Raw genomic sequence first — 26637 nt, 5'->3', positions numbered from 1 at the left:
AATGGCAAACAGGAATAACTCACTACCTAATCCTGCCCAGCTGATACCAAACACTGTCCTGAAAGAACCAAAGACATTACTAATTGAATCTAAATTCAATAGAAGAGTGCTGTGATCACAATATGAGAGTGCTGTGATCAATTAGTAATGTCTTCCACAGGTGCAGGAATGGACGTTGGCTGCACATATGCCATCTATTTAACACGTCTGACCTAGAAAATTCCTCCAGAGAGCACATCCTCTCTGGTTGTAGATACAGGCAGCCAACTTATCTATGTTTGAAGACCCAAGGATTTAAAAAGGTCCATCTTGAGGGGGTTGTAATAAGGAGATTTATTAGTGTTGGGCCCAGAGTGATGGACTTTTTCCAAAATTTTGCCCAGGGGCTCAGAACATATGGACTGCTAGTTGAAATGGGGTTTGGAATTGCATTTACACACATTCCACCAATAAATATTTGAACACAGGTGCATTTTTTAACAATAGTTTTCTGCATGAACTGCAAAAATGCCTTCCAAATAACCTCTGTCTCTGGGGCCCTCCCTTCCTACTCCCATAAATCTGGTAGCTGACAAACAGCTGTAGACACAGCTTGTCTTGGGGGTGGGGGTGCTGCCTTAACAGGAAATAAAGCAAGGATCGCTTTTTTTTGTTTTTTTGAGACAGGGTCTCAATCTGTTGCTCAGGCTGGAGTGCAGTGGTGCAATCAGCGTTCACTGCAGCCTCCATCTTCCTCGGCTCAAGCAATTCTCCCACTTCAGCTTCCCGAGTAGGTGGGACCACAGGGGCATGCCACCATGCCCAGCTAATTTTAAAATTTTATCGTTATTTTTTGAGACAGAGTCTCACTCTGTCGCCAGGCTGAAGTGCAGTGGTGCAATCTTGGTTCACTGCAACCTCCGCCTCCCAGGTTCAAGCGATTCTCCTGCCTCAGCCTCCCGAGTAGCTGGGACTACAGGTGTGCACCACCATGCCCGGCTAATTTTTGTATTTTTAGTAGAGATGAGCTTTCACCATGTTGGCCAGGATGGTCTTGATCTCTTGACCTCGTGATCCACCCACCTTGGTCTCCCAAAGTGCTGGGATTACAGGGTGAGCCACTGCGCCCGGTCTGTTTTAATTTAATTAATTAATATATTTGAGAGTCTTGCTCTGTTGCCCAGGCTGGAGTGCAGTGGCACAATCTTGGCTCACTGCAACCTCTGCCTCCCAGGTTCAAGTGATTCTCATGCCTCAGCCTCCCGAGTAGCTGGGAATATAGGCGTGTACCACCATGCCTGGCTAATTTTTGTATTTTTAGTAAAGACAAGGTTTTGCCATATTGGCCAGACTGGTCTTGAACTTCTGGCCTCAAATGATCCACCTGCCTTGGCCTCCCAAAGTGCTGGGATTACAGGCGTGAGCCAATGCTCCCAGCCCTAATTTTATGTTTAATAGAGACAATGTCTCACTATGTTGCCTAGGCTGGTCTTTAACTCCTGAGCCCAAGTGATCCTCCTGTCTCAGTCTCCCAAAGTACTGGGATTACAGGCGTGTCACCACACTTGGTGAAGGATCACTTTTTAATAAATACTCTGCTTCATAATACATATAACGACAATACCATCATTTCATCTGACAATTGTGTAAAAATATTATGTAAGCAGCAGAAAATGTCTGTGGAGTGGCATAAAATGCAGAAAGAATGTCATCGGGTGCCCAACCACTGTGTTCCCACACTGGAGGGAAAACCACCTAGAGGGAACTCGGAGAGTTGACTGGGATCTCCACCATGGTGCCTCCACAGAGGGTCTTCAAGAGTAATTTTTAATGTGTGTGGGTTTTTGTTTTTGCCTATGAGCAGACTTCAGACCCCAGCTCTCCTGCATAACAACCTTTTTTTTTGAAACAGTCTCACTTGTCGCCCAGGCTGGAATGCAGTGGTGTGATCTCGGTTCACTACAACCTCTGCCTCCCAGGTTTAAGTGATTCTCCTGCCTCAGCCTCCCAAGCAGCTGGGATTATAGGCGTCTGCCACCACGCCCAGCTAATTTTTTATTTTTAGTAGAGTCGGGGTTTCACCATGTTGGCCAGGCTGGTCTCAAAGGTGATCCACCTGCCTAGGCCTCCCAAAGTGCTGGGATTACAGGTGTTATCCTGCATAACAACTTTGCATGTGCTAGTCTCACTTCAGGGGCAGCTGCCCTCCCTGGCCTGGCTCTCTGTGTGGATCAGCTCAAGACCAATTTCACTTGATAAGAATCCAGTACTCTCCATCTTTTTGCTAGAAAGTTCTGAAGAATGTGATCCTGCTAGGTGAACCTACCAGGTTCATGAGCTAGAGAGTTGCAAAGGCATCCTTGTGTAGGAAAGTAAAATGGAAATTTCTAAATGGGTGGCAAACCTCCCTGGTGCTTCACCTTCAACCTGGCCGCCTTTTCCTCTCATGAATAAAAGAATTTGAAAATGTACACATGCGTATGTAGCCTCTTTTCAGTCTTAGAAGTTATGGCCACACTTCATATTAGACACTCTAGCTGTGAACACATTCATCACTTATAAGTGAATTATATTAATGGGTAGCCTCAATTATGGGACCACAAAAGAATGAGGTAGTATAGTATAGTATGGTGGTTAATGATCATCTCTGGTATTTGGGAGATATAGGCTTAAATACCATAGTTCTGCATTTTATTTTTTGAGGCAGGGTCTCACTCTGTCACTCAGGCTGGAGTGCAGTGGCACAATCATGGCTCACTGCAGCCTCGACCACCTGGATCCTCCCACCTCAGCCTCCCGAGTAGCTGGGACTACAGGCGCACACCACCACGCCTGGCTAGTTTTTGTATGTTTTGTAGAAATGGGGTTTCGACACGTTGTCTAGACTGGTCTCGAACTCCTGAGCTCTAGTGATCTGCCCACCTCGGCCTCCCAAAGTGCTAGGATTACAGGCATGCACCACAGCGCCTGGCCTGCAATTTTTTTTAATCTGTGCAAGCTTGGGTACATTATTCAAACTGTCTAAGCTTTATGTTTTTCTCATTTGTACAATGGGATAAGAATCCTACCTCACTGGCTTGGTGTATTTATCAGGGTAATGTATGTAAAGGCCTTAGCATAGCATCCAGCACAGAATAAAGACTGTTGTCAGCTATTAATAGTAAATAACATTCTCTGAGCCGCTAAGATATATCAAGAATCCTGGGCGACAATCATTTTTGCTCAGAGACAACCCATTAGGCCAGAAATGGTTTATGGTGGTGTAGCCATAGCTTTGACAGGGAGAGTCATCTGGTTTCCCAAGATCTAGCTCAACAGGAACCCCTATCACCTCATGGCAGAGACAGGCTAGGACCACGCCTGTCAGTAACAAAAAGGACAATGGATGGAATAAAACAAATCCAACAAAGCAAGGGCTCGATGTTAGGAATCTGAGGGTATTTAGAAAGGGGACAGGCAGGCCGGGTACAGTGGCTCACGCCTGTAATCCCAGCACTTTGGGAGGCTGAAGTGTGCAGATCACGAGGTCAGGAGTTCAAGACCAGCCTGACCAACATGGTGAAACTCTGTCTCTACTAAAAATACAAAAAAAATTAGCTGGGTGTGGTGGCATGTGCCTATAATCCCAGCTACTCAGGAGGCTGAAGCAGGAGAATCACTTGAATCCAGGAGGCGGAGGTTGCAGTGAGCCAAGATCGTGCCACTGCACTCCAGCCTGCGTGACAGAGCAAGACTCTGTCTCAAAAACAAAAAGAAAAACAAGAAAGGGGAAAGGTAACCTTATATTCCTCGAGTCCCTGAAGGCACCACCACAGTATAGAACAGTACAGTAATTCATGTTGATGGTGAAGTGTGCCTCAGCCTTCCAGAGAAAATTCTCGTATACTCAGTATATAGGCAGAAAACCAGTTTTCTACTATCAGGCAAGCACTTCAAAAAAGGTTAAGATCAACATTTTAGTGCTTGAAGACAGGGGAACTTCAGTCACATGGAAAATCCCCTTAGATAAATTAGCTTCCGAAAAAACTACTAAGTGTCACTATGTTTAAAAAGCTTAAACGTTCTGCAAATCAGTGCTGTATAAATGAACCACTACCGCCTGCAAAAGACAGTGGCTACTTAACTTTGGTACAAAGAATCAGGGTCAGCTTGCCTGTGATACTTTAATGAGTGAAATGTGTTGTTTTCTGATACGCCCCTTTCAAATCATGATCCAAAGAGGTGCAGTGAAAAACAGACAAAAACCAACAACAAACAAGACTTCCCACTTATGCTCTTCTCAGTGATGGAATTTGTGGAGAATCCTGCCCCTCTCTGCACTCGAGATTCCTTGATGGTAGAATGAAGGAGGCTGGACTAGATGATCTTCAAGGTCCCGTCCAGCTTGGATGTTCCAGGATAAAGTTACCTGACCCAACTAACAGGTACCCAGTGAGTGTCCTTGCTCAGCTTCTCTAAGACCACTATGAGCTGGCTGTAGGCACCCTGGAGATCCTCCTTCACCAGCACGGCGTCCACCAGGTGCCCGTAATGCTGGTCTATGAAGGCGGCAGAAGCGGCCATCTCTTGCTGCTGCTCATCCTGCAAGGAAAGGGGTGGTATGGAGCAACTGGGTTGTTCTCCTATAACAAATCTATAGCCTTTGTCTTGAGCAATGTTCCAACCTTTAAGTTTTCTTTTCTTTCTTTCTTTTTTTTTTTTGAGACAGAGTCTCTATCGCCCAGGCTTGAGTGCAGTGGCATGATCTTGGCTCACTGCAACCTCTGCCACCCAGGTTCAAGCAATTCTCCCACCTCAGCCTCCCAAGTAGCTGGGATTACAGGCACCTGCCACCACGCCCAACTAATTTTTGTATTTTTAGTAGAGAAGGGGTTTCACCATCTTGGCCAAGCTGGTCTTGAACTCCTGACCTCGTGATCCACCTGCCTCGACCTCCCAAAGTGCTAAGATTACAGGAGTGAGCCACCACGCCTGGCCCCAACCTTTAAGTGATGAGTGGATGACTAGGTCCCGCTGATAACCAACCACGTACCCAAGAACAGAGCATAGGGACAACATTGTGTCAAACTTCAAAGAAAGTTAACGGGCAGTAGACACAATCGCTGTTCAGCCATCACTCACAGAATACCTCCTGAGGACCTATGAGCTGAAAGCCATGGTAGGAAGTGCACTGGGGATGCTGATTCTATATCTGTGTATATATGTCAATATCACACTTCCTGCCTCAGAAGTAGTAGTATTGTGCTGCACGGCAATTAGTATACAGATTAAATAATTATAAGAAAGAACTACAAATATTAACTATATAAAAACAGAGCAAGCATTTCTGCAATCAACTGGGGGAAAAAGAAATCATTCTAATGCCCTCCTGAAGACTCCTAAATTCATAGTGTAGAACTCAATTTTTCATTTCCTCACACCAGAGCCAAACACTACCATAGCAAAGTGGAGTTATTTAAGAAAGCCCTGGACAATTCTAATCAAATTCCCCATTTCCTTATGGCAGCTGATCCCTTTAATGAGATTGCTTTTCTGACACCTAACATTAAGGTATAAGCAGCAACTCCATCACCCAATGTGGGCACTGTTTGCTTCTTCATTCAAAAGAACCTTTAATACGTATTATTTCAGGTGAGTAGTTGTCTGACAATTAGCCTGGTTTTGGAAAACAGGAAAGTGGCAGGTCCATTCTAAATAAAATTATAGAATGAGATTTGTCACTGGCATTCACCCGCTTCCCTTTCTAGTCCTGTGCTGCTTTCTCCCCTCTGCTTCTAGGGGCTCCGTGTTTCCATGCTGCCACAGGGAAAGGGTGAATTCCATTCTTTCCCAAAGAGATCTGCATTCCAAAATATCCCCCTCTCCTCTCTGTCACCAGTCAAAACCCAATTCCTACTTTAGTAAAAGCATCTGAAATTTCAGGATTTGAGTCCTCAAGATCGTGACTTCGAAGATAGTGGAAATGTAAGACAAGGCTGAGATAACTTCCTCTCCTTCTCTCCTCTGGGAGAGAAAAAACTGGATTAAATTGGGAGACACTTCCCAATTCTATATAGAATATTCTTGCAGGGTTATTTTCATACTCAGAAGTGCTTCGCACTGTCCCATAACTGCCCCCTGGCCTTCAACCCCACCTTCCCCACTCCCTGACATATACCCATCCTATAGACCTGTCTGCTGCTTCCAGTCTCCCCTCCTCCAGGTACCCACATGGATTATCCTGGAAGCATTTGGCTATTTGAGAAATTATAAAAGGAAAATTTTTGCCACTAAGAACCACAATCTTCCTAATAAACATCTGCATCTGGAAAGAACTTAAGTAAATCTCTAATGGGGTAAAATTTGTGACATTTGCTTTGCAGTCATAAAACCCCTGAACCCCTTTCCTGGCCTGTAAAGATGGAACTCGCCCACCTGTGTCTTCAGCAACAGTCATGGTCCTGAAGCTCACATAGGAAAGATCCCCCCGTGCCGTCCATTACCCCCAGGTTGGATTAGCTTGCTGGCTCAGAAGCCAGAAGCCCTGTTAACTTGTGGTCAGCAAGGAGATGGACAGAGGATGTACCCAAAGGATGTTTTGGGACCACTACCAGGAACTCAGGTGCCAAACAATGGACAGATATTTAATGTCACACAAAACTCGAGCCTTTGTGAGGAATTTCTCCAGATGTCATCTGGGGTCTGCCAACATACATCAAAACCACATGAAAGGCTGTGTGTTAAAAATGGAGTGCCTGGGCCCCACTCCAAACCCCCTAGGTTGGAATCTCTGGGAGTAGAACCAGGGACTCTGTGTTGAACAGCCTCCCTGTGACCTTGCTGCCTATTCACAGCTGCAGGGTGGTGCAGCATGTATGGGCCAGCTGCATTTCATCATCACCCCACCTGCTTGGATTGCAGCACTCTGGTGGGCAACAAAGGAGATGGGATAGACGACAAAACTTGCCAGGCTGAAGGACACTGGGAATAGAATGCAGCTGCTTCTCTTGAAATAACCACCATGAGCCAGGGAGAGGGTTCTGCCTCCTAGAAAGCTGGCACTTCCTGTGGACCTGATGATTTGCCAGAACTTTCCTTGAGTCCTAGGAAGCTGCCTCTTATTCTCCCAATAACTTATTTACTCTTTGAAAAATGAGCCCTTTCTCCCCTGCTTATTAAATTCTTTCAATCATGAAATATTTGTAAAACAAAACAAATATAGTAAAACAAATAAACAGACTGATCCTAAAATTCATATGGAAATGCAAAGGACCCAGAATAGCCAAAACAAGCTTGAAAAACCTGACTTCAAAACTTACTACAAAGCTAGTAATCAAAGTAAGACAGTGTGGTGCTGGGCTAAGAACAGACATGTAGACCAGTGGAATGGAACCGAGACTCCGGAAAGAAACCCTTGCTTTTCTTTCCAGTTGATTCTAAACAAGGGTGTCAAGATAATTAAGTGAGAAAAGAATATTCTTTTCAGCCAATGGTGCCGGGTTAGCTGGCTATTCACATTTAAAGAATGAAGTTGGACCCCTACTTCACACAATCCACAGAAAATAACGCAAAATAGATGATAGACCCGAATGTAACTGTTACAACTATAAATATCTTAAAAGAAAACAAAGAAGTAAATCTTTATGATCTTGAATTTAACAATGATTTCTTAGATATGATACCAAAAATAATAAGCGACTAAAGAAAAAATAGATATATTGGACTTTATCAAATTTTAAAATGTTATGCCTCAAAGGACACTTTCAAGAAAAGTAAGGGCAAGGTGTGGTGACTCACGCCTGTAATCCCAGTACTTTGGGAGGCTGAGGCAGGTGGATCACCCAAGGTCAGGAGTTTGAGACCAGCCTGGCCAGCATGGTGAAACCCTATCTCTAGTAAAAATACCAAAAAAAAAAAAAAAATTAGCCAGACGTGATGGTGCATGCCTGTAATCCCAGCTACTTAGAGGCTGAGGCAGGAGAATCACCTGAACCCGCGAGGCGGAGGTTGCAGTGAGCCAAGACCACACCATTGCACTCCAGCCTGGGGAATAAGAACGAAACTCTGTCTCAAAGAAAAAAATAAAAAAGAAAGAAAATGAAAAGACAACTCACAGAATGGGAAAAAGTATTTGCAAATCATGCATCTGATAAGGGACTTATATCCAAAATATATAAAGAATTCTTATAATTCAGTAATAAAAAAGATAAATAATTCCATTTAAAAATGGACAAAGTATTTGAATAGACATTTCTCTAAGAAAGATATAAAAATGGCCAATAAAAACATGAAAAGATTCTCAATATTACTGATCATTAGAGAACTACAAATTAAAATCACAATGAGATACCACTTCACATATACTAGTAATGCTATAATTAAAAAGACAGCCAATGACCGGGCACGGTGGCTCACGCCTGTAATCCCAGCACTTTGCGGGGCCAAGGCGGGCAGATCACGAGGTCAGGAGTTCGAGATCAGCCTGGCCAACATAGTGAAACCCCGTTTCTACTAAAAATACAAAAATTAGCCTGGTGTAGTGGCACACGCCTGTAATCCCAGCTACTCAGGAGGCTGAGGCAGAAGAATCGCTTGAACTCGGGAGGCGGAGGTTGCAGTGAGCTGAGATCACAGCACTGCACACCAGCCTGAGCAACAAAAGGAGATTCTGTCTCAAAAAAAAAAAAAAAAAAAAGACAAGTGCTGGTGAGGATGTAGAGAAATGGGAACTTGAACACTGCTGCTGAGAATGTAAAATGGTACAGCTGCCACGGAAGTTCCTCCAGATGTTAAACACAGAGCTACCCTATGACCCAGCAATTCTATACCAAGGTATACACACAAGAGAAATGAAAACATATGTTCACACAAAAACTTGTATATGAATATTCATACCATGATTCATAATAGCTGAAAAGGTAGAAACGATCTAAATGTCCATTAATTGATAAATGGATAAACAAAATGTGATACTCTGTACAATGGAATATTATTCAGCTGTAAAAAAAAGAAAAAAGAACGAAGTATCGATACATGAACCTTAAAAACACTAAGTGAAAAAAGCCAGATATAAAAGGTCTTATATTGTATGAATCCATTTCTATGAAATGTTTAGAATAGACAAATTTACAGTGATAGTAGATTAGCAGTTGCCTGTGGCTAGGGAGGGGCACGAGGCAAACAGATAATAGGAAATTCTAATGGGCTCAAGGTTTCTTTTTGAGATGATGAAAATGCTCAGCCGGACACGGTGGCTCACGCCTGTAATCCTAGCACTTTGGGAGGCCGAGGTGGGTGGATCACCTGAGGTCAGGAGTTCAAGACCAGCCTGGCCATCATGGTGAAACCCCATCTTAAAAAAAAAAAAAAGAAAAAGAAAATGCTCTTAAATTGACTGTGGTAGTTGCAAAAACTCTGTGAATACATCATTGAATTGTATGCTTTAAATGGGTGAATTATACGATATGTAAATTTTATCTCAATAAAGCTGTTAACTCCCTTCCAAAAAGCATACAGTAAAACACAGAAAACGAAAATTAGTCATGAGCCCACTATTCAGGGAGAATTGCCTTTAGCATTTTAGTGTACTTTCTTTGTGTGTGACACAAAATTAGAATCCTGATTTTTTATTTTCTGATTTTCATTTTCTTGTATTTGGCTATGTCATCAAATATTCCTCCAACACATGCCTTTATTTATTTATTTATTTTTCTTTTCTTTTTTTTTTTTTTTTTTTTTTTGAGATGGAGTCTCATTCTGTTGCCCAGGCTGGAGTGCAGTGGCACAAACTCAGCTCACTGCAACCTCTGCCTTCCAGGTTCAAGTGATTTTCCTGCCCCAGCCTCCCAAGTACCTGGGATTACAGGTGTCCACCACCACACCCAGCTAATTTTTGTATTTTTAGTAGAGATGGGGTTTCACCATGTTGGCCAGGCTGGTCTCGAATTTCTGACCTCAGGTGATCTGCCCACCTCAGCCTCCCAAAGTGCTGGGATTACAGGTGTGAGCCACCACACCAGCCCCAACACATGGCTTTTAACTGGCTATAATATTTCAGTACATCCTGTAAGTGTCATGTAATGTAGTATATAAGCTGAGTTCTGCTACTGAACATTTAGGTTGTTTCTGATTTTCTGGTTTTTTTTGAGATGGAGTTTCACTCTTGTTGCCCAGGCTGGAGTGCAATGGCACAATCTCGGCTCACTGCAACCTCCACCTCCCAGGTTCAAGCAATTCTCCAGCCTCAGCCTCCTGAGTAGCTGGAATTACAGGTGTGTACCACCACGCCGAGCTAATTTTTTGTATTTAGTAGAGATGGGGTTTCATCACGTTAGTCAAGCTGGTCTCAAACTCCTGACCTCAGGTGATCCACCTGCCTCAGCCTCCCAAAGTGCTGGGAATACAGGCGTGAGCCACTGCACCCAGCCAATACTGTATGTTTCTAAATGATTCTAGACCTAAGTTGATATTTTTGAGTTTCTTTTTTTTTTTTTTTTTTTTTTTTTTTTTGAGATGGAGTCTTGCTCTGTCATCCAGGCTAGACACTGCAGTGGCGCAATTTCAGCTCACTGCAGCCTCTGCCTCCTGGATTCAAGCAATCCTCCTGTCTCAGCCTCTGAAGTAGCTGGGATCACAGGCATGCCACCACGCCTGGCTAATTTTTGTATTTTTAGCAGAGATGAGGTTTCACCAGGTTGGCCAGGCTGGTCTCAAACTCCTGACCTCAGGTGATCTGCCTGCCTTGGCCTCCCAACGTGCTGGGATTATAGGCATGAGCCACCGTGCCCAGCCTCCCCACTTAAAGGAGAAAAATTCTTTTTTTCTTTTTTCTATTTTTTATTTTTTTTGGAGACAGAGTCTCACTCTGTCACCCAGGCTGGAGTGCAGTGACATGGTCATGGTTCACTGCAGCCTTGACCTATTAGGCTCAAGTGATCCTAAAAATTAGCCAGGTGTGGTGGTACACACCTATAGTCCCGAGTAGCTGGGACTATAGGTGTGTGCCACCACACCTGGCTAATTTTTGTAATTTTTTTGTAGAGACAGGGTTTTACCAAGTTGCCCAGGCTGGTCTTGAATTCCTGGGCTCAAGCAATCTGCCTGCCTCAGCCTCCCAAAGTGCTGAGATACAGGCAGGAGCCACCATGCCTGGCCAAGTAGAGAATTTCTAATGTTCCTTGTATGTATGCCATTCTAAATAACTTATTGAAACCAGGCATGGTGGCTCACATCTGTAATTCCAACATTTTGGGAAGCTAAGGAGGATCACTTGAGGGCAGGAGTTTGAAACCAGCCTGGGCAGCACAGAGACAGCCTGTCTCTATAAAAAAAATTTTTTTAATTGGTTGGACATTGGTGGTACATGCCTGTAGTCCCAGCTACTTAGGAAGCTGAGGAAGGAGGACTGCATGAGCCCAGGAGTTCAAGGATGCAGTGAGCTATGATTGCACCACTGCACTCCAGCCTGGGTGACATGGCAAGACCCTGTCCTAAAAAAAATAAAAGGCTGGGCATAGTGGCTCACACCTGTAATCCCAGCACTTTGGGAGGCCAAGGTGGGAGGATCACTTGAGACCAGGAGTTCAGGACCAGCCTAGACAACATAGTGAGAGCCTGTCTTTAAAAATAAAATATAAAATAAAAAATTTATCAATGTGGACAGTTAAAACAGAATTAGTATGAACTAGGATTGCAACAAAATCTTGACTTGGAGGAAGCTTCCTGACAAGGAGGAAGGATCTGAGAGGGTCTCCTTCTTTTTTTTTTTGAGACGGAGTTTCGCTCTTGTCACCCAGGCTGGAGTGCAATGGCGCGATCTCGGCTCACCGCGACCTCCGCCTCCTGGGTTCAAGCAATTCTCCTGCCTCAGCCTCCCAAGTAGCTGGGACTACAGGCGTGCGCCATCATGCCCAGCTAATTTTTATATTTTTTAGTAGAGACGGGGTTTCACCTTGTTGACCAGGATGGTCTCGATCTCTTAACCTCGTGATCCACCTGCCTCGGCCTCCCAAAGTGCTGGGATTATAGGCGTGAGCCACCGCGCCCGGCCCCCGGGCCTCCTTCTGATGAACCAGCTGTACAGGACAGCAGGCAAAGTCCACTCTGGGACTGAGTTGTTTCTGACTGCCCCCACCACCCATAACAACTTTCAGCTCATTCTGCTAACTGATCCTGTTAAGGACCAAAAAAGATGAGTCACCAAGACCAGACCTCCTGGAAGAACCCTGTCAAATATTTAGGTTTCGGGTGAGGGTCCCGCCAGCCTGACATAGACTGGGCTGAATAAAGAATCTGACAGAGGAACAGAAGTTCATTTAGGACACATCAGATGATCTCATTCACTAGTTTTAGAAATCCCTTTACTCACTGATGATTCAAACTGGTTTGAAAGCAATGATAATGACCTTGTTAGTTGGGGTTTCAATTAAAAATACTTGGGTTTGGGCTGGGCACGGTGGCTCACGCCTGTAATCCCAGCACTTTGGGTGGCCAAGGTGGGTGGATCACGAGGTCAGGAGTTTGAGACCAGTCTGACTAACATAGTGAAACCCCATCTCAACTAAAAATACAAAAACTTAGCCAGGTGTGGTGATGGGTGCCTGTAATTTCAGCTACTCGGGAGGCTGAGGCAGGAGAATCGCATGAACCTGGGAGGTGGAGGTTGCAGTGAGCCGAGATCGCGCCATTGCACTCCAGCCTGGGTGACAGTGCGAGACTCCATTTCAAAAAAAGAAATAAAAAAACAAAACCAAAAACTTGGGTTTGGTTTAGGCATGTAGCTTTATGAGTGTAGTCTGGTCACACTCAGATGAGGTCGCTGAGGTGTCATATTTTGGGGGAGGGTGCTTATGTGAGGGAGTGGAGGGGTGTGAACCCAGGCAAAGTCACCTGCCTGGTCTGGGAGACACTTCCAGCTGTTCACCTTGGGCCTTCTGGCCATCTGATCATCTTCTCTGAGTCTTTCAATCGGCAAAATGGAAAGACAATCATGTGCAGAGGGTACGTCCTGCGTCCCTCTTCAGCTGCAAGCACCCTTACGCAGCTAGAAGTGTTCCTGCAACAGCAGCCTCCCTTAGGCCTTCAGAAAAGAAACAATCAAGTTTAAACTTACGAGTGGGGCTGCCGTGGCCTCACAAGCTGGGGACACAGGTGGCGTCTTTCTTTTTTCCTGAATTGCAGGCTTTACAAATATAATATAGGGTTTAAATTCTGAGGTCCTCAGTTGCTTCAGTGCCTGAGAAAGAAAATTCAGGAATATTATATACTTCTGCAGTGTTTTATTGTGAAACATACTTCTGAAAGCTCAGTAATCGTGTGCTTCAATCCCATAACCTCGACAGCAAAGGTCCTGGTTACATGGGTCCCATGACAATGGACTTCAGCTGGGCAGACCAACTGCTCCTTTACTCGTCCTTCACCTTGACATTGAACTCAGCGGGGCCCTGAAGGCAAACTCGCTGCCAACAGCAGGGTCCTAAGCCTCAGCTCAGAGTTGCTGTCTCTTAGCCCTGACCCCTCTGGCTATAATTAACCTTCTAGGCTCCTCTCCACCTTCCATTCCTGATGGGTGAGGAAGCAGGAGTCAATGTCTATCTATTTAGTCAAATGTCATCAATCTGGACTACACTATTACCAAATTTGTGCTATCACACCTCCTCTTGGTATTCACAGAAGAAAAAGTTTGCAAAGCAAATAAGATTACCAAAGAGATCACCTGAAAACAACAAACTGTAGACTAGAAATTGTACTCTTGATTAATCCATTTTATCTAGAATGTACGGGCTCCATTTGGAAACGCTAGTATGAAACTGCTATATGCATTATCTGCATCCAAAAGATCAATAAAATCACTTTTCAAAGAAATTTTTCAAACTCAGACTTTGAATTTTGACTACTAGCTCCCTGTAAGTCCAAATGAGTGAGCGTTTTCCTTTATAGGCATAACGTGCTTTTTGGAATACGTTTCAAGCCAACTTCTTTAAAATAACGCCTACAGTTTATATCATAAAATCAGAGATCTGTGTCTATAGAGGGGAAAAAAGTCCCCAGATCGAGTTCAAAGCTTGGCAGTTTTTCTACAAGACAAGGTTAAAAAGATGGTTAAGCCCCTGCTGAGCCCACAGCATGCTGGTGTGCAGGAGTGGAAATGTTTTTGAAGCATTTCACAGGGTCATGTCTCCCTCCCTCTTCTTCCCCTTTAAACTGCTCTCCTGACTGCCTCCCTGAGTGGTTCTCTAAGCCACTGACTCCACCTGCCCTGGCTGGAGAAGAGGCCTGGCACCGAGAGCTTTACCTGGGGGGGTGTGTGTGTGTGTGTATTTTTATTTATTTATTTTTTTGAGACAGAGTCACTCTGTCACCCAGGCTGGAGTGCAATGGCATGGTCTCAGCTCACTGCAACCTCCGCCTCCCGGGTTCAAGCCATTCTCCTACCTCAGCCTCCCAAGTAGCTGGGACTACAGGCATGTGCCACCACATCCGCCTAATTTTTGTATTTTTAGTACAGACGAGGTTTCACTATGTTGGCCAGGCTAGTCTGGAACTCCTGACCTCGTGATCCGCCCGCCTCAGCCTCCCACAGTGGTAGGATTATAGGCGCGAGCCACCGCGCCCAGCCAAACCTGAGTATTGACCTCTAATTCTCTGGCTCATTGCAAAGGCCAGTCAGCGCCACCAACAATTGCATGATCTTTGGGTTACTAACCTGGGTCTGTGAGCCACCAAAGTGTCCATGAGCTCCCTAAAATGAATGCAGCATTTGTGAATAGAGGGGCATGTTTTGGGGTACAAGGCTTTTATTTGAGTCTCAAAGGAAAACCCAAAGAAATTTAACAGCCAGTGTTCTAGACTAAAAATTCCTTAGACTGAGGTTAACTGTTATGTAAAACGTACAATCCCCTAGATATAAATTCCGTTAACCAGAAATGGCCAGCAGGCCCAGGAACTCACTTCCGGCTCCACATCCACCAAACAAACTTTGTTTTTGTCCATAACAGCCTGAATGGCCTCCAGGCTGGTTCCATAGAGATTTTCCTTATATTCACCATGTTCCAGGAACCTAAAATGCCACCAAAGGGGAAAAGACCTTTAGTTCCTGAGCTCTCCTAAATTACAAAGCAAAGGGGACCTCCTAACATGACTTCTGTCCCACTTCCCCCATCCTTTCCGGAAGCCCACCCAGGAGCTCCAGTGGAATACAGGGCAGATATGAAAACACGCAGCTACCTGGAGGGCCGACTAGCCCATCAAGCAACGTACTTGTTGTGATGTAAGTCAGCCTCAAATGCTTGCTTAGACACAAAGTGATATTCCACTCCTTCCTTCTCGTGGCTCTTTCGGGGCCTGGTGGTATCTTTGAAAGAAAGAAGGAAAGGTGGGCAAAGAGATGTCGCATCACAGCACATGGGGACAGCAGCGGGCTTAGGCGCTCATTCAGGAGTTCAGGGCTGCTCTGTGTGTTGAAACCAAGCACTTCCACCTCATCGCATGTCCCTGTATCAGGCACTGTGCCTTTCCGGGCGTATCACTGATTGACGCAACTCTTTGATGTAGCCAAAAGGAGGCCTTTCTTTTTGCAGCTGAGAAAACTGAGGCACAGAAAGGTTCAGCGCTGTGCCCAGTGACCCACAGCCAGTAGGAAGCACAGCCAGAATCAGTCCCTCTGCCAAATGCCCAGCTTATACCCTTAACCACTCTGCTCACTGACTCCGTGATGCTGTGGCTCTTTTGTTTATTATTATTTTTATTATTTTTTATTTTATTTATTTTTTTGATACAGAGTTTTGCTCTTGTTTCCCAAGCTGGAGTGCAATGGCATGATCTCGGCTCACTGCAGCCTCCACCTCCCAGGTACAAGAGATTCTGCCTCAGGCTCCCAAGTAGCTGGGATTACAGGCATGCATCACCACGCGCTGCTAACTTTGTATTTTTAGGAGAGACGGGGTTTCTCCATGTTGGTCAGGCTGGTCTCAAACTCCCGACCTCAGGTGATCCAACTGCCTCAGCATCCCAAAGTGCTGGGGATTACAGGTGTGAGCCACAGCGCCTGGCCAATGCTGTGGCTTTTAAAGAATCACTTAACGGGACCCCTAGTCCTAGCTTTTAATTCTTCATTTTTTTTTCTTTTTTTGAGAACAAAGTAGCCACACATACATTTGACCCTGGTATATACTTTTAATTCTTTAGTCAATTAGTTCTCATCTCAAGAAAAAGGAGATAGGAAGACAGGCCGTCCCTGTATGAACTGGATGTGTTTCAGCAAGGCTGGCTCTCAAACAAAAATGTTAAAACACATGGTGTTTTCTCATTGATTTCCATAACAGAATTGAGATGCACACTTCTGGGAAAAATCAGGTCTTCCACAGAACAAGAGCACACACAAAGCCACACACAGTATTTTCCAAAAGAAAAAATGGGATCCTGGGGCACTGTGCCTTCTGGTCCATGGGAACCACTCAGGGGATGCCCTGTGTACTATTCGTGGCGTCTTAGTCCAACCTCTGGTAGAGCTGCTAGGGTCACTTTCCAAACACATCATTCCCCTGCTTAAAAACTTTGTCTATGGATTACATTCTAAACACCCTGGCTGAGTATGTAAGACCTGCGTGATCTGCCCACTCTCGGACTCAGTTCCATTTTCCACCACGTCATCCATACTAACTTCCCCAGTCCCTAACACTGCTTCGTCCCTTTGCACAGGTTGTTTCCTCCGTACAGAGAACCAGTCCTTTCTTTTCTGCCTGGAAAACTCCTATTTAGTCTTCGAAACCCAGCACAAAAGTCACTGCCTCTGGGAAGGCTTCCCTGACTCCCTCAGTTTCTAAAACCAAGGAGGAAAGTCTCCTATCTGTGGAGTGCCTGGAAGCAGGTGGGCCTGACCATCCAGGTACCTCCTTCCCCAGGGGATGGATCCAGGGGGTTCTGAACAATCAGTGTGTGAGCAACCTCTGCATGTCCTGTTTCAGTCCAGCTGAAACCTGGAAGGCTGTGGCTCCCTGAAGCCCTCCAGGTCCATCACAGGCCTCCCCAGCGTCACCACCTCCCCCACATCCCTTCCACTTCAGATTGGGCTATGGAAGACAGCTCTGACAACCCACAGACTAGGTGCTAGGCTCAGGGTCCGAGGGAGAGCAGTGCGACCAAAGCAAGGATTGGTGGTTGCCCTCCCCCAGAACGCTCTGAGGACGCCCCATCATCACCGCCACAGCGCCCCCCTCAGTACCCACCAGGCATTCACACTGCATTCCTTTGAGGCCAAGGGGACTGAGAGTGAGTCCCAGAAAGGAAAGAGGCAGCCAAGGGCCTGAAGTAGCAGGCAGCAGGTGAGAAGCCACTGTGCACCCTCATTAAGAACATGACTCGGGGCCAGGCACGGTGGCTCACGCCTGTAATCCCAACACTTTGAGAGGCCGAGGCAGGTGGGTCACAGGGTCAGGAGTTCTAGACCAGCCTGATCAACATGATAAAACCCCTTATCTACTAAAAATACCAAAAAAAAAAAAAAAAAAAAAATTAGCCAGGCGTGATGGCACACACCTGTAATCCTAGCTACTTGGGAGGCTGAGGCTGGAGAATCGCTTGAATCCGGGAGGCAGAGGTTGCAGTGAGCCAACATCATGCCACTGCACTCCAGCCTGGGCGACAGAGTGAGACTCCATCTCAGAAAAAAAAAGAACATGACTGGGACAGGATGCCTGAGTTCGAATCTTGGCTCCACCACTTACCAACTGGGCAAGTTACTTAACTTCTCTGAGCCTCACTGTCCTCCTCTGCCATACAAGATGATAACAATCTCTCTTCAGGGGTACTGGGAGGGCTGACCCAGGGACTGCACAAAAAAGCTCTTGGTGTAGTGCCTGGCACCTTCATCCTCCTCCTCCTCATCTTCCTTATCATATTTAGAACCAGGACCCTCTGCCCCCTGGAGCTTGACATCCCAGGGTGCCCCTAACAGCAGCAAGCCTCAGGAACTGGCAGGGGAGGCATCACCCAGGGATGTACCCAACCACTGTGACAAACTGGAATCTGGCCATAAGGGAGTGCCAAGAAACACCACTCTCGGGGCTCTGTGGCTTCTTTGACCTGCCCTCTCATCCAAGCAGAGGGCAGGGGCCAAAGGAGCCAAAATTCACTGTGATGAGGAGGAATGCCCCCTACTGTGGGGGGCCCTTGGTATCAGGTTGAGGCGCCACTTTGCCTACAATGTGCTGTGGGCTCACCTCCCACCCCAGGCAGGAGCTAAGCAAGTGGTCCTCCAGCTTCTGCCTCAGAGGGTCTCAGAGGACCACTGAAAGTAGATTTCTTCCCATCATGCCTTTGTCTCATCATTTGCCGATAGCAGGCAGTGCCTGGTGATCCTTTAAACCCAAAGTAAGGATTTGGATGAAGCTGGAGAGTTAAGTCCCCAGGAAATATTTGCGTGTGTGCAGATAAACACAATCCCCCACATGGGCCCTCTTACGTGGAACAGCAACGCCAAAGTGCTGTGGGTTCTCGGCCACTACCTTTTGCTTCAGCTCGTGCAGTCGGGCTCCCAGAGACCCTGGGAAACAAGAGGAAGGCTGACCAGGGTCCCTGCCGAGCTCCCTCCCCACCCGCTCCAGGGAGGAAACCAGATCACTCCCTGGAAACCTGGGATGGCACCTACCGATCAGAACCACCAGGCGGGGCCGCTGTCCGGGCTGGTGTTGGTACCTGGCCACCTCCTCGTAAGTCAGCAGCTCCGGAGACTCAGCTCCAGAGGACATCTTCCCTTCCTGCGAGCCACCCAGTCTCTCCCTACAGCCCAGCCGGAAGCTCCTCCGAAGACCAGCTTGGGAGGAGGGGCAGAGGGACACCATGGCATTTGTCCCAGGATCTCCCAGTAGAGACTTTTTCCACCTGGCCAGACCTGGAGATGGGACTGAGTCCCACTGACTTCTCCCAACCTCCTCCTGCTACTGGACGGGGTTGTTCGGGAAACACAATAATAAGATGAATGGGTGACCCCTGCATCCACAAACTAGGGCTCAAGGTCACTGTTTTACTTGGCATGTGACTGACCCTGGACAAGTCCCTTCTTCATCTCTCTGAGCCTCAATTTCCTTATCTGTGAAATAAGAATATGAATCTACAAATACTATGTGTGGTCCTAGATTGGATCCTGGACCAAATGCTATAAAAGACATGGTGGGGACAACTGATAACATTTTAATAACAGTATATAATAGAATTGGATGCATTTTAAATTTCCAGAATTTGATCATTGCCCTGAGAAAGTCCTTGGCCTTAGGAAATACATTTAGAGGTAAAGGGACATGATGTCTACAACTCATATGACTCAGGAAAAGAAAATGTATAGATGTGGGAAAGGAAATTGAGCAAACATGGCAAAGCAGCCACAGCTGGTGAATCTGGCGTGTAGTACTTGGGAGTTCTTTGTACAATTCTTACACCATTTCAGTAAGTTTGAAATTACTTCAAAATAAAAGTTAAAGGGCTGGGTACAGTGGCTCATGCCCGTATCCCAGCGAGGCAGGCAGATCACTTGATCCCAGGAGTTCGGGACCAACTGGGCAACATGGTGAAACCCCATCTCTACAAAAAATACAAAAATTAGCCAGGTGTAGTGGCATGCACCTGTAGTCCCAGCTACTGGGGAGGCTGAGATGGAAGGATCGCTTGAGCCTGGGAGGCTGAGGCTGCAGTGAGTTGTGATCACACTACTGTACTCCAGTGTGGGTAACAGAGCAAGACCATGTCTCAAAAAATAATTGTTAAAAAAGTTTAAAAACTTTTTAGGTGGGAGGATCAGTTGAGGCCAGGAGCTTGAAACCAGCTTAGGCAAGTAGCGAGATCCCCCATCTCTATAAAAAAATTTTTTAAATCAGCTGGGCATGGTGTCAGGGGCCTGTAGTCCCAGCTATTCGGGAAGCTGAGGTGGGAGGATTGTTTGAGCCTGGGAGGTTGAGGCTGCTGCAAGCTGCGACGTCACTACTGCACTCCAGCGTGAGTGACAGAGCAAGATCCTGTCTCTAAAAAATAACCAAAAACCAACAACAAAAAAAACGTTTTGCCTATCTCTAAGACCTTCGAAAAACCTGACCAAAATAAAAAGTGAAAGGGGCTCTGCAGAGCCGTAAACACCCCTCGCTGTGTGGTGGTGACGTTAATATTGAATAAACTCCAATGACGATGATGATAATAGAATTGGTATTAATGTTGGGGTGTGTGTGCCCTTCCTGCCAGGCATTGTGCCCCAAGGCTGGGTAAAAACTGGGTAGGGGCCCAATGCCTGGACAGGCTCAGCTCCTGCTCCAGCTGAGAGATTGAGGAGAGATGGGGGTCCCACAGGCTCCGCTGCTCCGGAAGGACTCCTGGGGCTCAGATCACCCTGCTTTGACCTCTCCCTGACTCTGGAGCCTGAGGTGGGGCAGGTTGTGCATGGGGGTGCCGGGGAAGCCACTTACCCACATAATGCCCTTTGAGGTAGCCCTCACAGTCACAGTTCTCTGGAAGCAAACAGGGAGGGAAGCCAGTGAGTCCCGCCAGACACACCCGGCCCAGGGGAACCAGCCCCTGGATGGGCCAGGCAGGAAGAGCCCCCTGGGATGGTGTCTCAGGGGGAGCTCAGGAGAAATCCCATGTCCTGGCCACCCACAGAAAGCAAGGTCGTCTGTTTGGCTCAGTTCTCCATGCTTAGACCCCTAACAGCCTCTCCAGGCCCTGAGGGGGATTCTAAGCCAGCAGGCCCCTCCCCAGTCCCCAGAGTGGGCTGTGTGAATAAGGAGGTAGGGTTCACTCCTGCCTGCCCCACCCCCCACCCCATGTCTCCGACCCAGCCCCATCACAGCACAGCCTAGTCCTGGAAAGGCCGGGCCCTGCGTGTCAGGCAGGCAGGGAGGGGCCCCAAGGCCTTAAACCCTGTCTCCACTGGCTCTGTCTGCCTCAAGGAACAGCCCAGTCCGGCTGGCAGAGCAGGAAGAGATGTGCAGACAGTGTGAGGGGCACAGCTGCCCAGATGGGGAAAGAATGTGAGCCCCTCAGGCCCCAGACGGTCCACGGAAAAGGGGCCGTGCCTGTGCACAGCAGACAGATACTGGGCCTACCTTTGTCACAAGGCTGATCATCTGCGGTTTGCACAAAAGACAGATGGGACAGCGTTAGTGGAGGGAAGCGGGGACCCTGCGGCTGAGGGCAGCCACGGCCCGGGTGCCTGAGGAGCCCGCCATCTGGCCTCTCTCCCTTTCCTCCAACGAACCTGTGATCTGAGCTGTGGTCCATTATTCAACCCCAAGACCTGCTCTAATTAGTCTTCTTGTGTGTGTCTCATTAGCAGCCCAGAGAAAGGCAGCTCATCACTGGCCAAGCACCTCAAGGCCACTGCCCTCAGCAGCCCTTCCAACCTCACAGCAAATCTGGCAAAGCAGCCATTGTCAGGGGCCCAGGGAGCAGCTCACTCTAGGATCCTGCAGTGGGAAGAGGACCCCCTCTCTCTTTTCTGGGGTTAGAGACGGGCCCTGGAAAATGCAGATGCCTGAGGATGGAGCAGGGTGGAGCAGAGCTGCAGGCCGGCTGCGCGCTGGTCACTGGGCACTTGCTCAGGCCGCTCACTCAGTGACAAGTTGGCCCTCTAGTACCAGAGAGACTGTGCCCTGGAAAAGCTTCCTCTATGCGGGGCCCTACCCTGGGGCTCCAATCACAGGCCTTCAGAAAATGTGACCCCACCTCTGCTCACTTAACCTTGTGACCCTACATATTCCCAGCTTGGAAAAGACACCTGACTCTACCTACTTCCCAGGGTTCCAAGAAGTAGGTGGACGTGTTTTCTAAAGGGTTAAGGGCTACACGGTGTAGAGTTGTTGGATGCAGGACATCCACTTAAACTTGAATTTCAAAAAAAAAAACAAGTAACTTCTTGGTATAAGTATGTCCCAAATATTGCACGGGAAATACTTATAATCTAGTAAAAACATACTTATACTAGAAACCAATCTGTCACCGATCTGAAATTCAAGTTTCAATTGGGCATCCTTTATTTGTATTTGCCCAATCTGGCAATCTGGCAGCCCTCCCACAGAGGCACAGGATCACACACAGCCTTCTCCATTCCCGTGCAACACCGGTGCTTCTCCCCATTTTCAGGGTCAGAGAGTCCTTGGGAATCCAATGAAAGCTGTGGACACACACGCACGCGCGCGCACACACACACACACGTCTGCACATCATTTTGAGAAAGGTGTTAATACACCCCCCAGCATCATTTATGGACTCCAAATATGCAAGCTCCTCTCCAGGAAATAGCTGTCCCACCTCCCACTCCCCACCCCCTCCTTCCTCTGGAGTCCGAAAGCTCAGACAGGACCCCTGATGCCCCCTCTAGCCCAGTGCCTGCTTCTTCCCAGCCTGAAGCCCCCCACATCCTAACCCCAGGCCCTCCTGGAGCACCATCCCCGACAGTCTACTCACAGGGGGGCTTCTTGAGGCTCTGAGGGCTCGGCAGGGTACCCGCGGCTCTCCGGTAGCTCAGTCGTCTGCAGGGACACAAGGGGATGGGAGGGCCCATGAGCTGGGCCAGAGAACCAGTCGAAAAGAACCTTCTGGAAAACTCGGGAAACCGAGGCCTGGATCCCACAGGTAGGCACGCACTGGACACTCAGAGGGCCTCCTGCTTTGCACTAAGTTCCAATGAAGAGGACACTTTCACAGGCCTCACTGGTTCACCAGGAGGAAGAAGCTGAGTCTCTTGCTCCAGAAATAGCTCACCCAGCTCAAGATCACCACACAGGGATGCAGCCCGGTGTACGGTCCTCAGCTGGTCTTTACTCTCCTATGGCCAATTTCCGAGGAGGGGCAGCCCCTTGTCTATCCCTACCCAGCCTCCCCATCTCTGAGGGAGCCGGGAAATAGCAGAATGACTCCCAGGAGAGGCCGAGGACAGAAGTGACCCGAATTTAACATCCTCCCCGCCGTGGAAGGCTCAGCCCTGGCACACCGTCCAATGTGCCTATTGGTGGAGAGGTGGGGCTCTCGGAGATGTTTAGATTTCCACATTTAAGTGTGGCTGAAGGGCTGGGCACAGTGGCTTACGCCTGTAATCCCAGCACTTTGGAAGGTTGAGGCGGGTGGATCACTTGAGGTCAGGAGTTCGAGACCAGCCTGGCCAACATGGTGAAAACTCATCTCTACTAAAAATACAAAACTTAGCCGGGCGCACATCTGTAATCTCAGCTACTCGAGAGGCTGAGGCAGGAGAATTGCTTGAACCCAGGAGGTGGAGATTGCAGTGAGTGGAGATCGCATCACTACACTCCAGCCTAGGCGACAGAGTGAAACTATGTCTCAAAAAAAAAAAAAAAAAAAAATGCAGCTGAGTGCCCTCCCCCACATCCTCTGGTAAGATGTTGCTAAGACCTGTGAACCCTAAAATGCAGATCAGTCTGGGGTTCCCGAGGAGACAGAGCTTCGTTCTCAGACTTCAGCACCTCAGAATCACCCAGAACATTTGTTAAAAGGTGGAATTTCTGGGTGGGACCCATGGATTTGCATTTCTAACAAGTTCTCAGGTGATGCTGAAGCCCAGCCAGGGGGCCACACCTTGAGGGCCACTGAAATGGGTGAACCCTGAGGTCCTGTCCTCGCCACAGTCCACACACCAAAAGACGCGAGGGCTACAACCCACAGTGGAAGTCACGACTACCACCCTCTGACCCAAGACTGACCCTCTTGGAAGTCTAGAGAAATAATCTGAGGCCAGGCACGGTGGCTCACGCCTGTAATCCCAGCATTTTGGGAGGCTGAGGTGGGAGGATTATGAGGTCAGGAGATCAAGACCATCCTGGCTAATACAGTGAAACCCCGTCTCTACTAAAAATACAAAACATTAGCCGGGTATGGTGGTAGGCCCCTATAATCTCAGCTACCCGGGAGGCTGAGGCAGGAGAACTGCTTGAACCCATGAGGTGGAGGTTGCAGTGAGCTGAGATCTTGCCACTGCACTCTAGCCTGGGCAACAGAGTGAGATTCCATGTAAAATAATAATAATAACAATAATTTGAAATATGAGGTCTATGTGCAAGGTAAATACTGCAGCCTTGTAACGTGAAGAACTGAGAACAACCTAACAAAAGTACAGCCACAGGAAAGCAGTGACGTCATTTAGCTAGTTCCTCCGAGAAGCCTTCCCTGCATTCCTGGATGAGGATGCAGCCTCCTCATATGAACTCACAGAGCACCATGTCCTCCTCCCACGCACCCATCACGTTTATATAAACTGTTTGTTTGAAGAGTATCTGGCTTTTCCACTGAACTATAAGCTCCTCTAGGGCAGAAACCCTGGGTTCACAGCAGCCCGCAAGATGCCTAGCATGAGGCCAGCTCAATTCATCCCAAATACCTGCCGCCTAGGAATGAATGGCACGGCTCCTGATGGGTTAGTATATAACCACTAAAATCACACTACAAAGATGATGCTACAATATCGGAAATACTCATGCCAAAAATGTTAAAAAAAAAAATAAAAAGCAAAACCCCAAATTCTGTATGCAACACTCACATAAAAAGCACAGTAAGGAAATAAACTAAGCTGTGTAGACAGGAGTGAGACTTGGGAAATTTTCTTTCATAGTCCTCCTCTTCCGTCTTACTTTTTGAGTCTGGGTCTCACTCTGTTACTCAGGCTGGAGTGCAGTGGTATAATCACTCACCGCAGCCTTGACCTTCTTGGGCTCAAGCGATCCTTCCACCCCAGCCTCCCAAGAAGCTGGGACTATAGGCACGTGCCACTATACTTAGCTAATTTTTTATTTTTTGTAGAGACAAGGTCTCACTATGTTGCCTAGGCTGGTCTCGAACTCCTGGGCCCAAGGGAACCTTCTGCCTTGGCTTCCCGAAATGCTGGGATTACAGGAGTGAGCCACAACTATGCCCAGCATCTCTTCTGTATTTTTATATTTCATTTCTCAACATTCTCTAAGCAAGCATTTAAAATATTTAAAACATTAACATAGGCTTGGCGCAGTGGCTCATACCTGTAATCCCAGCACTTTGGGAGGTCGAGGCAGGTGGATCACCTGAAGCCAGGAGTTTGAGACCAGCCTCCTCAACATAGTGAAACCCTATCTCTACTAAAAATGCAAAAATTAGCCAGGCATGGTGGTGCACGACTGTAATCTCAGCTACTCAGGAGGCTGAGGCACAAGAATTGCTTGAACCCAGGAGGTGGAGGTTGCAGTGAGCCAAGATTGCACCACTGCACTCCAGCCTGGGTGACAGAGTAACACTCTGTCTCAAAAATAAAATAAAATACACACACACACATACACACACACCTTAATAACATAAATTTCCATAGATTCCTTTTTTTTTTGAAACAGAGTCTCACTTTGTGACCACACTGGAGTGCAGTGGCGCGATCTCAGCTCACTGCAAACTCCGACTCCTGGGTTCAAGCAATTCTCCTGCCTCAACCCCCCAAGTAGCTGGGACTACAGGTGTGCGCCAACACGCCCAGCTAATTTTTGTATTTTTAGTAGAAACGGGGTTTCACCATGTTGGCCAGGATGGTCTCGATCTCTTGACCTCATGACCTGCCCGCCTTGGCCTCCCAAAGTGTTGGGATTACAGGCGTGAGCCATCACGTCCGGCCCAAATTCCTTTAAATCTCGAACAGCCATCACCATGAGTTATGGGAAAAGAAGACGAAACAGACGTGCAACTGGTACTCACCTTGGGGGAACAACGCTCAGCAGGCCCCTCTGGCTGTGAGGACAGAGACTTGGGGGGTCTGTCATGTACCTGTGCCTCTGCCACTCTGGAACCAGCCCTTCACGACACACCCCAGACCCACCTCTCCTGGAACCGCTTGGAGGGGATGAGGCCGGCTCGAAGGTTGGTGTCCCCGACTCGCTTGGCCTGCCACCACGTGGGGTCGTCCTGGCTCACCACCTCCAGGACCTGCCTGCGCTGGAAGGGCAGGCCCGCCTCCTGGCAAGGGATGGCTCGGTCTTCCCGAGGGTTGTAGTGAAAGAGGGCACGCATGAACACCTGCACAAGGAGGGCTCAGGTGAGGCGGCCCTTCCCCCACGAGCACAGACATGTCACTGCCACATCAAAGGCCACGTGATGACCATCCACACTTGGGAGGACCGAGTGGCCTTCAGAATAGAAAGCTACATGGAAACACACTGCACTTACGTTTTTTTTTTTTTTTTCAGATGGAGTCTTACTCTGTAACCAGGCTGGAGTGCAGTAGCGCGATCTCGGCTCACTGCAACCTCCGACTCCCTGTTTCAAGCGATTCTCCTGCCTCAGCCCGTCGAGTATCTGGGATTACAAGCATATGCAACGACACCCAGCTAATTTTTTTTTTTTTTTTGGTATTTTTAGTAAAGATGGGTTTTCTCCATGTTGGCCAGGATGGTCTCGATCTCCTGACCCCATGATCTTCCTGCTTCGGCCTCCCAAAGTGTTGGGATTACAGGTATGAGCCACTGCGCCCGGCCCGTACATATGTTCTTAACTGTTCTTCAACCATTTGGGATACTGTAGTCAGGAAGTCCATCAAAAATCAGAAAATTAATAGACAGGTCCCATGACTGAATGTCTCTTTCCCATCTAAATATTTCCTTATTTACTTGACTAGCTGTCTTCATAACAGCCTCTCAGCACACACACAGCAACAACGAATCCTGGGAACAAAAA

General features: G+C 47.5%; 1 protein-coding gene across 1 annotated transcript in view; it reads right to left on the bottom strand.

Moving 5' to 3' along the window:
- Positions 1-4117: 4117 nt before the first annotated feature.
- Positions 4118-26637, bottom strand: part of MPP3 (MAGUK p55 scaffold protein 3) — a 32936-nt gene continuing 10416 nt past the window's right edge. The window contains 10 exon segments of the mRNA XM_012444133.2: positions 4118-4560; positions 13070-13192; positions 14908-15016; positions 15217-15310; positions 18419-18499; positions 18605-18769; positions 20406-20447; positions 21045-21065; positions 22405-22469; positions 25784-25980. Of these exon segments, the coding sequence (XP_012299556.2) occupies positions 4384-4560; positions 13070-13192; positions 14908-15016; positions 15217-15310; positions 18419-18499; positions 18605-18769; positions 20406-20447; positions 21045-21065; positions 22405-22469; positions 25784-25980 (1074 nt within the window). The 3' untranslated portion in view covers positions 4118-4383.

Source organism: Aotus nancymaae, unplaced genomic scaffold, assembly GCF_030222135.1.
Source record: "Aotus nancymaae isolate 86718 unplaced genomic scaffold, 86718_ANA_hifiasm-v0.15.2.pri h1tg000089l, whole genome shotgun sequence".
Taxonomy (NCBI): Eukaryota; Metazoa; Chordata; class Mammalia; order Primates; family Aotidae; genus Aotus; species Aotus nancymaae.
The sequence above is the reverse complement of the archived record's forward strand: the minus strand, read 5'-3'. Positions and strand labels throughout refer to the sequence as shown.